This window comes from Solea solea, chromosome 10 (genome assembly GCF_958295425.1).
Source record: "Solea solea chromosome 10, fSolSol10.1, whole genome shotgun sequence".
In the NCBI taxonomy this organism is placed as follows: Eukaryota; Metazoa; Chordata; class Actinopteri; order Pleuronectiformes; family Soleidae; genus Solea; species Solea solea.
The window spans coordinates 27,894,162-27,910,263 of NC_081143.1; the positions used below are offsets into that span (position 1 = coordinate 27,894,162).

General features: G+C 41.3%; 1 protein-coding gene across 2 annotated transcripts; it reads right to left on the reverse strand.

The window, feature by feature from the left end:
* Positions 1-757: 757 nt before the first annotated feature.
* Positions 758-14,539, reverse strand: LOC131467056 (dual specificity testis-specific protein kinase 2-like). 2 transcript variants are annotated; one of them, XM_058640768.1, is made up of 12 exons: positions 14,154-14,539; positions 12,020-12,084; positions 11,522-11,759; positions 10,114-10,235; positions 8,665-8,713; positions 8,446-8,592; positions 7,848-7,930; positions 6,860-6,950; positions 6,697-6,780; positions 6,171-6,257; positions 5,656-5,752; positions 758-4,894 (listed from the first exon to the last, which is right to left on the reverse strand). In XM_058640768.1, exons 2-12 carry the CDS (start codon positions 12,034-12,036, stop codon positions 3,735-3,737), a joined length of 2,175 nt encoding a protein of 724 aa, XP_058496751.1. In that variant the 5' UTR covers positions 12,037-12,084; positions 14,154-14,539; the 3' UTR covers positions 758-3,734. The 2 variants fall into 2 exon arrangements, with proteins under 2 accessions (XP_058496751.1, XP_058496752.1); XM_058640769.1 differs by lacking the exon at positions 12,020-12,084.
* Between the last annotated feature and the right edge of the window lie 1,563 nt (positions 14,540-16,102).

Below are 16,102 nucleotides of genomic sequence, written 5' to 3' on the forward strand. Positions count from 1 at the left end.
TATTATCACTGTATTTAAGTGACAATACGATATCATCACGATATTTAAGTGACAATACGATATCATCACGATATTTAAGTGACAATACGATATCATCACGATATTTAAGTGACAATACGATATCATCACGATATTTAAGCTACAATATGATATCACGATATTTAAGTGACAATACAATATCATCATGATATTTAAGTGACAATACGATATCATCATGATATGTAAGTGACAATACGATATCATGACATTTAAGTGACAATACGATATCGCGATATTTAAGTGACAATGCGATATCATCACGATATTTAAGTCACAATACGATATTATTATGATATTTAAGTTACAATACGACATTATCATATTTAATTCACAATATATTACCACGATATTTGCGTGACAATACGATATTATGACAATGTTTAAATGACAATGCAATACTATCACGATATTGCAGTACAGTATTTGCTCAATCATATTGTGATATATTCACACAACAGCGAGAGTGAGCACTTGGCACCACCAAGCATCTTAGCATTTAGTGGACTGAAATGTCAATATTTTTTTTTTATGCTAATCCACAAAAAGTTTAATGTTTAAAATTATATGCTAAAAAAAAACAAAAACAAGACTAGATAGATCGGCATACAAAATATTGCAATATTTCACTGTAAATCGTGACCCCCCCCCACACACACACAAAACAGGCACATATTAAACAGATGCTGCACGAGTGATAATAAAACAACAGAAAACAGAGTGGGCACAACCATATTTGTCTTTATTTATTACCAGATTACTTCACGCAGAGTTTCTACATGTATCGAAGAACAAAACACTGAAATAAAGTGAGAACCGCTGTTTAACATGAGACAAAATGATGGGGTTAAAAAAAAAAAAAAAAGGTTATTCATCACTCAAACACACACACACACACAGTGTGTGTGGAATGATCTGTACAAGAGGAAATAATACAAGTGAAGGGGAAACTACGTTTGTTGAGCCAGAAGCAACAATAAAAGCACCAGTAGCACAGATTTTAAATGTAATAAAAGCCTGGTGTTTTACTGCAAAGCGCTCCCATAAATAACTGAAGTGCAAAATAAAATAGTTCACATGACGAGGACCCTTCAAATCCCTGAAAATTAAAGATATCAGTGTTTGTCTCTCACACATGCGCGCACACACACACACACACACACACACGTCAGCTGCTATAAAAATGTCAATAAATAAGTGTAAATAAATATAAAGGTAAGTAAATCTTTATTCGTTTTATAAATATGAATTGTATCTTACATCACATCAGTTAAACAGTCAGAAAAAGTGCCGACTCAGCACTCACGCACGCCGCGTGTTTACAAACCAGCAGTCACACCGAGCCTCAGAAGTAAAATCACATTCACGTCTGTCGTTTCCTGTCGTCCGACCACAGAGCGAGTGTAAAATGTGGGCGTAGCTTCCGTTAGTGCACGACATGGAAAAATATCATCAGAATTTCTTTTTTACATCCTTTTTCTATCTCAACTGTCACTTTAGTGCAAAATAAATGAATAAAAATAATAACGACATCATCACTTGATTATAAAAACGTCGAACAGTTTCTGTGACTAATCGTTTTATAGTAAAAAAGAATCAAATATTTTTCTTGATCAACCAGACAAGAAGCTTTATGGGGCCCCCCCCAGGTAATTTTGAGTGTGAGACCCCTGCTTATAGATCCTGTAAAAAGTGATGACATTTACCGGGGTCGTTGAACGCATCTCGTTAGCTCCACACACTGTGCACCCTGCGTCACTTTTCAAGACAAAAAAAAAAAACTTTAGAGATCAAAGAATTTGGGGCCAGTGAATTCCTGCATCACTGCAGGTTTTTTTTTATCGTTATCAAATAATCGCTGTGTCTTACGATTTGGTATCGTATCGGTCCGATACTAGTAAAAATCATTTTATCAGATATTGGACAGATAAAATAAATGTTCGATTGGGATAATACACTTGTTTATTCTGATTTTGATTATTTTTGCGATCAATTGTGCTTCTCTTCCGTCTTCCCAGCGTAACAATTTACTGAACAGCCACCAGGGGGCGACTCTGCCAATTGTTAAAATGTTCAGTAAACACTGTTTAGATAAAGTGCGACACATGATTGTGATTGACATTGAGTAACGTCCAATAGGAGCAGGAGACGTCGTCTAGTTTTAAATTAATGAAGAAAAAAAAACGGCTTCAAAGACTGCGTACACGTTTTTACATTCGGTCTGTGTTTGGACCTGCAGAGAGACACCACAGCCTCCAGGGCTAACATGCTAATCAAAAACATCTTCAATTTTCCTCCATAAAGCGAGGGAGGGACAGTGGATTATAAAATGTCCTGCCCACGCCACAGTAAAAAAGTACTAATAGATTAAAGGAAAATAAAAAAAATCCCTGTTTATTACTGTATGTTACATATTAGTAAACTTGGGTCTTAGCTTTGTCACGTTTGCTGCTATCGTTTATATTACAAGATCCAGTGTGTAAGAAGTAGTGCCATCTAATGGTGAGAGTGTAGACTGCAACGGGCAGAAACCAAATCACTGATATCCTAAAGCGATTACACACGGAAACAAATATCCTTACGAGTAGTGTGTTACATTTCTGCCAATAAACCCTCCTAAATGTCACACACTGTTCCTTTAAGAAACATTAGTTTTTAAGTTACCATGGTTACAGATCTCAGCTTAATCTTTATCTTGGTGGGTGTAACGCTCCCAACATGACGACAAAAATAAGACCCAAGTTTTCAATACATAGGAGGTATATAATAAAGGGATAGTTAATGTTTTTTGAAGGGCGGTCGTATGAGGCGCTGACTTCCTGAGCCGAGAAGAAGTTTTTAGCAGATTATAGCTTCACGTTTTTTTTTCTCCCATTTTGGCCGTGGAGTGTTGCCATCATGAAAAATATTTGATGTTGAGATTGTGACAACGTGACAATTCAACTTTAATTTAACCATAAACTAAATATTATAATATTATAATAAATATGTGGATTTGAGGACTCGCCTCCTGCTGCACCAAAGTCCATAGAGAAAATCTGTGTTTTCAGCTCGCAGCCACACAGGAGCCGCTGGTCTACTGCTGCCTTGTTTGGTAACTTTGTGTCACTTAGGTGAATCCAAATAAAGGATTTTAAACCTCTGAGTAAAAAAAATTAAATTTGAACGTAGTGATTGGGGCAACAGTCGATCAACTGCTCCTGTGTGCTGTGATGTAAAATCGCTGATTTTCTCAATGGACTTTGGTGCAGCGGGAGGAGCTCATTAAAATTCACACATTTTAAGTTGAGAAACATTCAAGTAAAGATGAATAAAAGTTCATTTTCACAATCTCGACAGCGGTGTAATGAATATGTGTCTGTTCCTCATACAACCTCATTCAAAAAACCCTGTGTCTCGAATCCTTTTCATCTAACTGAATGAGCCATGCACTATTATTCCACGATGGCGGACAAACTTGAAGCCAGCACAGAGGGAACTCTTGGGTTTGGGTCAACAAGGAGAAAGTTGCTCTTTTTTTCAGCTGCAGTAAATCAAACCACATGTTCTGTCTGGATCAGCTGTTTGATCAGCTGTTTGCTCTCTACTTTTCTTCACCATGACAGCGATGTGCTGTCTTTCAATCCTCCGGTCCACCAGGTGGCACTCTAACCTCGTGTTGGTCACACATTCAGAACCAAAAATCTCTTGTTCTTCGCTCAAGTCTGCGCCTCAGGGAGGGAGCGGCCCGGCTCTCGCGGCACCGAGGACCCGTCTACCACGAGACCGTTTGTGCCGCGGCACAGCAGAGCTTTGGTTGCCGTGGAAGCGGCTGTCGACGACAGAGCGCCACCACCGGTGATGGTGCCGTTGAGGTTGCGGTAGGGCCGCTGCCGCGGTAACGAGGCCCTCCGTAGCGGGGTGGGCACGGCGGCTGAACCGCGGAGGCACATCGAGGGGAAACTCAGACCCAGCAGGCAGCAGCCCGGACAGGAAATGACATCATCCTGCTCTGCGGGTCCACCACTGGGGTCAGAGGACAGGAACTGGGCGCCACTGTAACCGTTACCCCGGCCGCCCACGCCCCGCTGCACCTGCTGTCCAATTACAAGCCCTGAACCGTTGTTGTTGTCCACTCGCAGTAGCGGGGGAAAGAAGGGCGGTCCATTGGAGACAGGAAGTTGCCAACCATTGGTCCGTAAAGAGGAGGAGGTGGACAGAGGTCTTCCAGGTGTGGAGTCCACGTTTCCCTCTGCTGCCTCTGGAGACTTGGTGCAGTCCATGGGTTCTGTTAGACGTATGTTCTCCTCTTCCTCCTCCAGGCGCTCCAGAGAAACCAGGTCTAACTCAACAGGAAGTCCTGAATCCTCCTCCTTTAACAACCTTCTCCTCTCAGTTATGTCCACATTTTCTTCTAGAAACCTTTCATGCTCCTTCTCAAACACCTCCACGTTCCCCACCACTCTGAAGTCCTCGTCCTCCCTCGTCTCTGTGTCTCTTGGCGGTGAGGCCATCGTCCGGCCGAGCTCGGGGGTGCAGGGGAGCGACTGGCACCTCCTGTGCAGAGCTCGAATCCCCTGCGTCCCTCTGAGCAGGTGTGGGGAGGAGCACGGGTCACGTGGGGCAGGGAGCGTGAAGGTCAGGGAGATGACCGACTTGCTGGGCGTGTCCAGGAGTTTGCACCGCCCCCCGTTCAGGTCCTGCCTCAGAGAGAAGGGGTTGACCCTTGCAGGCGTCCCCAGCAGGGGAGGGGTCAGCATTGCCGGGGGCAACATGTCTGACTGGCTCCTTGCCAGGCCAAGTTGTTGCTGGCTGGAGTCGCCGAGGCGACAGGGAGAACTACGGCGCCGGTACGGACTGACGTCTGCTGACACCGGATCTGAGCGAGAGACAAAAACAGGAAAACTGAGTGACATGAAACCTCTCAGGCGGATCAGGAGCACAACTCTACGGATGGGCCTAAAGAGAGGGAATCTGTCTTTGATAAAACACAAGCAGTGACGCCAACTGAGCGACTTTGTTGCCATGGAGTCGCCGGGTTCTGCCGCACGAGTGAGCTGCATCTGGCTCTGTTCACCGAGTGCGGTGTGCAGACCAATGTCTAATCTGTGCCGTTCATCAATTGCCTTCTTTTTCCGGGATTGGAGGATTAAACTGTTAATCCACTAGGGGGCAGACTAGGCCTATTCATCCCTGACTGAAAATGGACCTTCCTTCCTGAGTCTGTTGTACCTTCTGTTAGAAAGAAAAAGGAGAAAATCTCGAGGAGAACGACGACGACGACGACGCTCTCTGTGGTATTTTGTGTAGCAACAAAATGTCTACGTTTAAAAATGGAACTGTACTGAGTGTTCGGCTGATTTACTGTGGAACAAAAACCACACTGAAGCGCAGACGTTTCAGAGTTCTGACTACATTCATTGTTTTGTTTGTCAGTGTAAACAATGGGAGAATGGGTTTTACTGCCCCCAGCACTTCCTGTGGTGCACTGCAGTTATTGAACGTGGTTTGTCAGATGCGGTGACAGCCCGACCGTAAAAAGTATTAAAATGAACCTCAACAGCCAACGATTGCTCTGATGATCCTGCGCCAACGGCGTTTATTCAAAAAAAGCCAAACTCATGTCATTCCTGTATTCACCCAATGCAATGGACTTTGACGGCGGCTCTTCTCCCGTCTCCATGCTCTCCAGTGTGAGGACGATGTCAGTGAAGGTGGGACGCCGCACGGCACTCATCTGCAATAACGAGGGAAAAAAGATTGGCATTAGAGCGTCAGACAGCTGTAAAATACACATATATATACATATATATATATGTCAAATATATGTGAGAGCAAAGAGATGTTTTTCTGTTTTAAAAAAAACATTATTTAAACAAACATTTAAATCTGAACTCACAAAACTACATTTAGGGACGCCAAAAAAATCTCCTGTGTCCCATCTGTGGGCCCCAAGCCAGTGTTTGGGAATCACTGATCTACAGCATGGTGTTTGTGTGTGTGTATGTGTGTCCAAAAAATAATGTAAAACCTCTCTTTGTGAGGACATTTTTTTTCTGCTCTTCACAACTGTAAAGATCTTTTTCAGGGTTAAGACCAGGTTTTAGGGTTATGGTTAGGCACGGTTAGGTGTGTGTGTGTGTGTGTGTACTTACATTACAGCAGGTGAAAGCGAGGCTGAAGAATTCAGGAGGACAATCTCCAACCATGTTCTCGAACGCATCCACATCCAGACCAAAGTCCTACAAACACAGAAATAACAGCATTTTAACACAACAGAGTTTTTCTAATGATGATAAAAAGGAATATTAGACTTTTTTAGGTTTGTGCTGATTTTCTAAAACATACAGAATGTTTGCTGATATCCAGTTTGTTTTTTCAGGAGCTGCCACTTCGTTCTATATTGTTATATATTCTGTCATTATTCGCACCACAAATTTTAAAAAATAGTGACACGTCTCTGTCGGTTATGACAATAAATGAACTAGCGCTTAACTAGCGATTATTGATTGAGTGATTTCACAAATAATTACATAGACATTGGAGAATATCATTTTTGGAGGTTTGGGAAAAAGCATTTTTAAACTTTTATGGACAAAACAACTCAAAAATCCTTCATTGTTCATTGTGACAAATATATATAAACCCGTATCTACAGCCCGAAGATGAACAGATTCTTACCTCAGTCCTGGGTAAGAAGTCAGGATCGGCTTCAATGCGGGCGATGATCTCACAGAGGATGATACCGTACGCAAACACGTCCACCTGAACACACCAGATTAGCAGCCAAGCGTCAGAGGCAGAATGTGTTACACAGAGCGTTCTTTCTTCTCATCTCATTTACCTTCTCGTCGTACAGTTCTCCCCTCAGAACCTCGGGCGCCATCCAGTACGGAGAACCCACGACGGCCAGAGGCTGCTTCAGCAAACCATCGCTGCGAACAAGCAACAACAAAAACAAGCTGGGTATCGCTACACAATTCCCACATTTATGTGACTTCAGATTTCAGTTTACTTGGTTATGAACGAGATTTTCAAAAAACGAATGCAACAAATTCAGCTAAGTTTGAATGATCGCTCTAACCTTCGTTACAGCCTTTAAAATATTAATACTCAAAACTGAGCCCTGACTTGTTACATTAATAAAAAAGTTTATATAATATGAGCACACAGTGCAACTCTACTGTACAGTCGTAGGAGACGATTTAAAATGTTATTTTATTTATTTATTTACATGCAAAGTAAGGAAAACAGGAGGGAACCAGCAGTGTGAGCCAGTCCTTTGAATGTGTCTACGATGGAGACTTGCATTAAAAGATATTAAAGAGTTAATATACAATTATATACTTTAACAATAACTAAAATTCAGTGTCTATCACGCCTGTTAGATAGCGAGGGCCATTCAACTGTGAAATCCAGGTCACAGTGATGTCGCTGTAATAAATCTCTGGAGTTGTAGCTGACGCTTGCCTGTATAAAATGTCTCCAGAATCTAAAACTGACATAAAAGTTGCCTCAATGATTTGTTTCTGTAAAAAAAAGTTTTTTTGTTTTATTTACCAGATTAGACACATGATGTATGTCATGCATCCAAATTCAAAGATATTTGTATTCTGAGACTCTTCAATAGTTGGAACATTATTAGTGGAGATAATAATACTATTAATAAGTGAGATAATAAGTGATATTTTTTGATTTAGTGAAGAGCATAAATTTGGTTTTACCTGCATTAAAATGTGAACCGTAAAAGCGTAATATTCTGCCTGGATGCGCATCACACGGTTTGAAGTAATAACCAAAGATGTCCAGAAGATGATGAAGCGCACACTTACCTGTAATCTGGGATTTTCTCTGCCAGGCCGAAGTCTCCGACGACGGCGGTGAACGTGCCGTTATCGCAGCGAACCAGACAGTTCTACAAAAAGGAAACAGGAAAACAAAGAGTTTGACTTTCTACAGAGGAAGAGAACGGCTTAAATACATGTTTGCACTAATTTACTCTTACTAAAGCAATAAAGTATAGGACTAATATGATTATTCAAGGGCTAATGTGCAAGGATAGTGACATCTAATGGTCAGATTACAAACTGTAAAAGAGGACTTTGCTTCTCTACCGTTGAAAAATGGCGAAAAAAGATGGCGGACTTCTTTAAAACATGTAACTTGGTAAAGTACTTGAAAATGACTCATTATAATTCTATAAAAAACAAAAAAAAGGGACTATACACTTATATAAACATACTAATGGGCAGTAGGTTCAATAAATCCCACACTGAACTTTAAATTAATTTTCAATTAGGGATGTCCCGATCCGATATTGACATCAGATATCGGTCCGATATCAGCCAAAAAACGAGTGTCGGATTATATATAAAATCTCAGACGGAAGTGTATCGTATCGGAAGTGAAAAAGTTGCCTATTTTCAATACCTTGGAGGTGAGGTCTCTGTGGAAGACGCCCTTGCTGTGCAGGTACTGCAGCCCTCGGGCGATGTCCAGAGACAGACGGATCCTGACGCCCCACGACAGGTACAGGTCGCTGTCCAGCAGCTGCTCCAGGTTTCCTCCATTTATATACTGAGGAGAGAGACACTGTTACAGTTACTGCACCAAATCAAAGCAGCACAGCAACTGCTCTTCCAACTTTACCTCAGTCAGAGCGTGGAGTTGACCTTCATGTACACAAACCCCAAGAAACCTGAGAAAGAGAAGATATGCTGATGTTATGTTTTAATTTAATTGAAAGAAGTTAAACGCTGAGCTTTTACCAAAAATTCTGTCTCTGATGTGAAAGGTCAAACCAGGTCAAACCAGGTCACGCAGGTGTTTGTTAGCATTATATGACGGCGGATGTAACGATCCATTTAAGCTCGTGTCGATAAAGCGATACGAATACAAGCATATGTGCACTTTTCCCTCGGGACAAAAGTGCATACAACGTTATCGGCTCCGGTCGTCCTGAAATATCAGCAAAAATAGTATATGTAAAAAATACAGTTTTGACATTACACGGATTATACGGATATTTACGGAATTGCATTTGACGTCTTTTAAGCACGGTTATCTCGTGATGACGACTTATTATCTCGTTATCTCCATATAACAGAGATTGTTTTCTTGTGATAACAAATTCATTATTAACGAGTTGGTCTTGGACACTATAAGATCTTCTCTGAAGTCTCGTTCCTCTCCGCTGCTGTACGCCCTCTGGGTCAAGATGTGACTGAACCTCCTCGTGAACCACGTCTCGAGTAACGCGCAGTCCAGCCAATCTGCATCATCCGTCACCATGAAGACGACCCGCTCCTCTTATCTGGTTGTTGATGAAGTTAACAATCTCAGCAGGATCACTTAACCGTCGCCTGTGGAGTTGTAACCGGGCCAGTCTTCTGCTTAAACGATGACGACTAATCTGAATTCGGTCTCTAACAGAAAGGCACAGTGCAGTTTCTGCCTGTGTTAGACCTTGACTGAAGTACATCCTGGTGCGTTGATCAATAATGTGATCTGACATTTTCACCTCCCTGGGACACAGCTGGACCAGACAGAGGATGAAGTCAGGACAATCACGTTAACCAGCGCAGTGATTCCACGGAAACAAAAGTCTTTCTATTATGTGGAGATTAGGAGATAATAAGTCGTTATCACGAGATAACGATGCAACATTCTCGGCTTCAGAAAAAACACACAATTATGATGCAAAATGCATCGATAAATAACAACAAAAAAAAAGACAGAAACCAGGACTGCACCCATTCATGGTAGGCCCTCGCTGACCTGTGAGAAGTTTCATGTAGTTCTGTTTACGTTAAAGTTAAAACTGGAACAACTATGTGCGACTTAGACACGATAGAAACATTTTTTTAAATGTAGCATTTAGCGCATTTTAATTTTGCCACTTTCTCTCGTGTCAAAAATTCCCAGTAAACCTGACACACTCACCACGAGCCGTTGGTCCTGGTACATTCGTGCTTGGGCCCTAATGTAAATCATTCTAACTTTATATAGCATTTAAATTGATTTCAGGGGAGCCGCGTGTGGCCCACGGACCACGGGTTTGAGACCTCTGTATCTCTACAGACTTTGACGTACGTGTACCTGAGAATGTTGGGGTGGCAGAGTCTGTTCAGGAGCTGAACCTCTCGTAGCATGTTCGCCTTGTTGCTCGCCAGCTTGTTCATCTTCAGCGCCATCACCTGCCCGGTGATCCGATGCTGCACCTGCACGACAAACACAGTGGGACATGGCGGAATGGTTTGGTTTGGTTTGGTTTGGTACAGTGGCGGTTATGTTCTCCGTCCAAACACAAGCTGGAAACACAGAATTAATGACCTACACTTCAAAGAAAAGCCTCCGTGAAAACCCTTCAAGTTCCAGCTTGGAAGCACAGCATCTGAAGTAATTAGCGTGTAGTCCAACAGGGGGCACTAACAGTGAGCACAACCTGGTCTCAGGCAGCTGAAGCAGATCTATGTCCACGTTCGACAGGTCAGTGACAAAGAGTTTAGCCGATGTCTCGACCTGCAAGTGTGTGTGTGTGTGTGTGTGTGTATTAATAGTGGGGCACTAATAGGCTTTCTGGACTTCCCCATCACTCGCTCTGATCCACAACAAATCCACGGAGCCATTTACTGAAGCGGCGGCTGACCGTCTGCACGCACGTATACGTACACACGATCATATAAATGAATATGTGAGAAATCAAATCAAATCAGATATGAAACACGAAGGTCAACGCAGGACAGAAAATAGAAATAAATCAGCTAGGAATCAGATGTGTGTTTGTGTATTTGTTACAGAGTATGAATTTTTGTTCTCAGAAACTTGTGAAGCAATTGTTTTGTATTATTTATCATTATAACTGTTTAATTGACTAAACAATGGATTGGAAATGATGAGTCATTTAGGGCTGCAACGATTAATCGATTATTTGTTTCGAGGGTTTTTTATAATTAAAAGACGTTTTTAGATTTTTCAATTTCTTAAATGTGAATATTTTCTTTTTTTCTTTGCTCCATGTGATAAAGAAATCACTAAAACTGAATCATTTTTGAGCGTGAACAAAACAAGAGACTCTGGAACGGGGCTGAACAATTATTCAAAATTGTATAGTAATCGCAATACGGCGTACAGCAATTTTCAAATCGCAGGAGGCGCAATATCTGTTAAAGCCAAAATATGTGTCGAAATATCATTTTAGATGAATTATTGTCCGGATCTATACACATCTCATTCTACACACTGAAGAGAACATATGTGTTTCTCACAGTGCTGCACAAATATCACACACTAATCACTTTAAATGTTTCTCCAATGAAAATGAGAATAATGATGTAAATTATTATTTTGGTAAAAATGCTCCCAAACTTTCAAGTTTTGGAAAACACTATCACATCAATCTGTCCAACCAAGATAATCTCCCGCTGCATCCGTCATACGTGAACAGCAAACTCTACCAGAAGTTTGAGTTAAAAAAACATGTTCTTCATCAGACAAGTCCACGTACCTTGAAGACCTCTGAGAAGAAGCCCGAACCAATCTTCTCGCAGAAGAAGTCGTCGATACGGGCCAGGCTGGACACGGCGCTCCTCAGGGCTCGGTACGAGGACGGTCGGATGCGGTTGGGCGCGTGGACGCTGTGAAGTGGCGGCTCATCTGGACCGCCGTGAATATCATCTGCATCGCAGAAGCAGCACTCGCTGTGGTAGTCCATGGTGCTGGGTGACCTCCACACTTCAGTTACTCTGAACCAAAAAAAGCTTCTGTTAGATTATAGGAGTCCTGAGGAACGATGCGACGGTGACGCCCATCATCATTACATCACAATAATTGGATACTGAAGGTTTCCCCCGGAGCAAGGATCTAGCACTATCTGCTGATTTCCAAAAAAAGTCCATCTAATGCCACATTAAACGAGTCCACCTCAACTCCAACACAAGGTTTGGACAATCCCAAAGCGAGCGTAGATGTTTCAGCATCTCTGTACGTGAGGAGCCTCGGTTACCTCCAACACCTCCTCATGCGGATGGAGCTGTGAAGATGGACGACGCTGCAGCCGTATAAAGATGCCTGCGTGAGAACGTCACAGTATTATTATTATGAAGCTATCATAGGAAACAAAATACACAACAACAACAGCAACAACAGCACCGCCTCTGGCCAACACAAGTAACAGATGTAACGATGTTGTGAGTTTTATGATATCGCCAGAACAAATGTTACATTACGTCTAACTTCTGCCGCAATGGGGAGTCTTTTTTTGACCAAACCAAGAGTGCACCACGCCACCTAATGGACCGTGACGCAGACCATGACATTTAACGTCACGTAGACTAGGGCTGTAAAGTCCCGGTCGACTGGTCTTTTTATGAGTCCATATGTTCCGGTTTGACTCAAATTCTGATAAGTTGACTTTTTGCCGTGTTAATTTCATACAGTCTATGGTTAATTTGATTTCATCTGGAGGAATGTACCAAGAGCTAATGGGGGTGTTTTCAGAGCACCCCTGTTCCACAGGTAACAGCGTGTCTTTCAGTATTTTGGATTAGCCGAACCCACAGGAGACAGAAAGATTAAAGAACGTCCGGTGGTTTTATTTAATTTTGAGCGTTTCATTTTAGGCTACAGTCAGTCCTCCTCTAACATCCATGTCAAAGGCAGTCAAAGGCAGCATTTTACAAAAATAGATGGCGTTAAAAAAGTCAAATGCAAAGTTTGCCAGCAACAGTTTGCATATGCCAGCTCGACTACAAACATGGCATATCATATAAAAACAGTAAGCTAACTTGTCTGAATCACGTAAGCCATAGTTTGAAGTAAATATCATGTATACTATCACAATATCGCAATGAATGCTGTACTTTTCGCTACCTCACACTACTTTTCTTTACGCAAGCTGAGTTAGGTCGTGCAAGGTGATGAGCGTTTTTTTGGTAGCTAACCAAGAAGAGCGGCACACAGTTGTAAATTTTACTAATAAACGAGTTGCAGAAAATTGTTTATTTGGTGGTTTAATAAATAATTCCGATGATTTTCTGACACATGTCTGAACAAATTTAGAACTGACCACTGTGGCCTTGAAAAGCAATGGATCAAATAAAACTGCAATATTAATCCATGCATACGATCACTCACAATATCGCAATAAATATTGGACCGGCAATACTGTCACTATATATTAATAAACATTGTACCATTATGACTATTACAACTTTACAACAAATACTGTACCATCAAAACAATCAAAATATTGCAAAAATATATTATACTGTGAATACACAATATCATCAATAATAGCACAGTATCGCAATAGATATCGTACTGTGTAGACTATCACAATAACACAATCAAGACTGAATCCTCAATCAAAGCACAATACCTCAAAAAACACTGCACCGTTCATAGTATCACAACACAGCAATATCTTAATAAACATTGTACTATTATAACTATCGCAACATCAATACTACCAAAATATAGAGAAAAAAAGATACTGTACTGTGGATACTATCACTATATATATATATATATATATATATATATATAGATATATAGATATATATATATATTGAACGGTCAATAATAGCACAGTATTGAAATAATTATCCTACTGTGGACAGGGATCCACAATATCGCAATAAATATTGTGATACTATTACAAAAAACATAAATATTTGACTGTGGAGGACATTATAATAGCACAATCAATTTGTTTACCTTGTACAATATCAAAAAAAGGCATTATTTTCTATTCTAGTCTATTCAGCTGCAGTTAAAACGCTATCACGACATCGTAATAGGTACCGTATCGTATCGTGATATTTTGATATCGTTAAATGCCGGCTGGACATTAGGCGGCTGACAGTAAAGCCTGTAGCCAAGAGGCCACAGGGCAAACACTGAGCCATAACATGGACCTCAGCCGCTCAGCCATCAAATCACCACCACGGGCCTCATTCAACCATGTTTCCCCATCTTTGCGAACAACCGCGCCGTGTAAATATTTAACGCACCGCCGAGTGAACCGGAGATAACCCCGTATTTCTCCGGACCAACGGACTACAACCGCCCGGTGGCTAGTGTGGATAACGGGAGCTGTCAACGACGAGCGGACTGCACGGATGGAGACGACGACTCACCGCTCTCTCTCCTCACGTCGGTCCGCAGGTGGAACCGTCGCGGCGCTCCGCCCGCTGCAGGTGACCTGGAGGCGGGTACGGGGCTCAGGTGTCTGCCGCTGATAATCCCGTCTGGGTTCCTGCCTTCACCACGGGAGCCGTTACCTGGGGCCGAGTACCGACACTGACTGACACAGTAGTGACGACGACGACAACACTTCCTGTTTGGTCTTTCACAACAAAAGTCGAGTATTGCCTCTCAGACCTGGAGGGTCAGGACTTTCAAACTTAAATGAAAGCACCGACTCTAAATACACAGCGCTGACGACAATAAAAGCGCGAGCAAATGCAAATAACGTCTCTCTTCTCTCGTCAAACTGTCCAACGGTTTTCTTGACGGGGTTGTTTATATATAAGGCAAGCGTCCTTTGATAACTTCTTTGACATCAAAGTCGTCAAAGTACCGTTTCATGCCTTTGATGTAATGTTGGCAACGTTACACATACACGTTGCCAATAAATCCAATGTATAGAGTCCCCGCCCATCTTTATTGTGCTTTTCAGTTGGTACTGTGAATCAAAAAACGTACAATATTATAGATAAATAGACCCTAAGATAAAAATTACTAAATCATTTTCTAGTAGACACTATGTTTTTTATTTAATGTTGTCTTAATGTTTATTTATTTTAATGTATTTTTTTGATTAAATGGAATTTCTATCCGTATTAATTGCACAACTATCCAACAGGTCGCTTGAAACCTCTTCTTTCAATAAATTCCAGCACTAAGAGTTGTATGATGCTGCCCTCCATTGTTCAAAGTTCCCAATCACACTTTGAAGTCCAAAGTGACCTGTTCCTGGTTCCTCAATCCTGGATTCTAGTCCAAAATTCCCTCCAGTTTGAAGTGGAACTGTGGGAGGAAACCAGGGATATAGGGTTTTACACAATTGTAACCTGGATTGAAGCCTGAGCTAGCAATAGGAAATATTCGCAGCCTGCTCTATGCCAACATACACTTGTTTTATGTGATTTCTAAGCATAATAGGACGTCACAGATGTGTTTGTGTCATTTATAATAAAAGTGATAGTTAAATTTGTGTCAAAAACAGAAACACTGCAAAAAGAAGGTGCCAGGTGTTATAAATCATTAAAATCCACTGGTTGATTTATCTTTTTAATACTGTTGTTTTGAAATTATTGTAACTTCCTGTACGCCTCCACCAACTCGAGTTTGACACTCGATCTGATCACACGCAGCTTCTCTGAGGTTCAACCAATCCAGGATCAGATGATGAACCGGAAGTGGTGGAAGCGCACATTTTTTTGATCTCAACACAAATAAGGACAAATAATCAGTAATATTTCCACTAAATAAGAATAATAATTTTAAAAAATTAAATGTATTCCTGTGATAGTAATAACTGAGAAGTGTGATCAGATAATTTTGTTATAAATAAATAATAAAGATTTAAGGAGGATTTTAATGTGACGGTCCACCATCATTGTGACACGCTTTTCCTGTGCACGTTGGAAGAAGTGATGATGGAGCTGAGCCGCAGATGGACAAATAAATAAATAATGTTGATGTTTCTCCTTTAAATATCTGCAGATTAGTCTTAAAGATTTGAAGATAGTGTAAGGATGTGATATCTGTGGAAACTGCTACAATGACCCAATATTAACATTAAACTATTTTATTTATGGATCAATTTAAATAATAATAAAAATAAGCTAAAGTGAGGTCAGTGTTTACAGTGAGGATGACGTCAGGGCTCGGTTTCATTTGGAGGTGCAACGACACCCCCCCCCCCCCCCCCACTGACAAAATCTATGTTGATTTTATTAGTTGTTCGTTGTTTTATTTATTTTATGGCTCTTTATTTTTGCGCAGAAAAGTAGAGACACAGCTTCCAATTTTATATAAAGTCACAGGTCACTGATTGTGTTCTCATGCACTCACTGATCCA

Bases quoted from the DNA above. Each gene is read 5' to 3' on its own strand.
- LOC131467056 (XM_058640768.1), bottom strand. The intron at 7,931-8,445 runs GTATTGAAAATA...TCCTTTTTGTAG, and splicing joins ACAGAGACCTCACCTCCAAG to AACTGTCTGGTTCGCTGCGA. The intron at 5,753-6,170 runs GTAAGTACACAC...TCGTTATTGCAG, and splicing joins TCGCTTTCACCTGCTGTAAT to ATGAGTGCCGTGCGGCGTCC.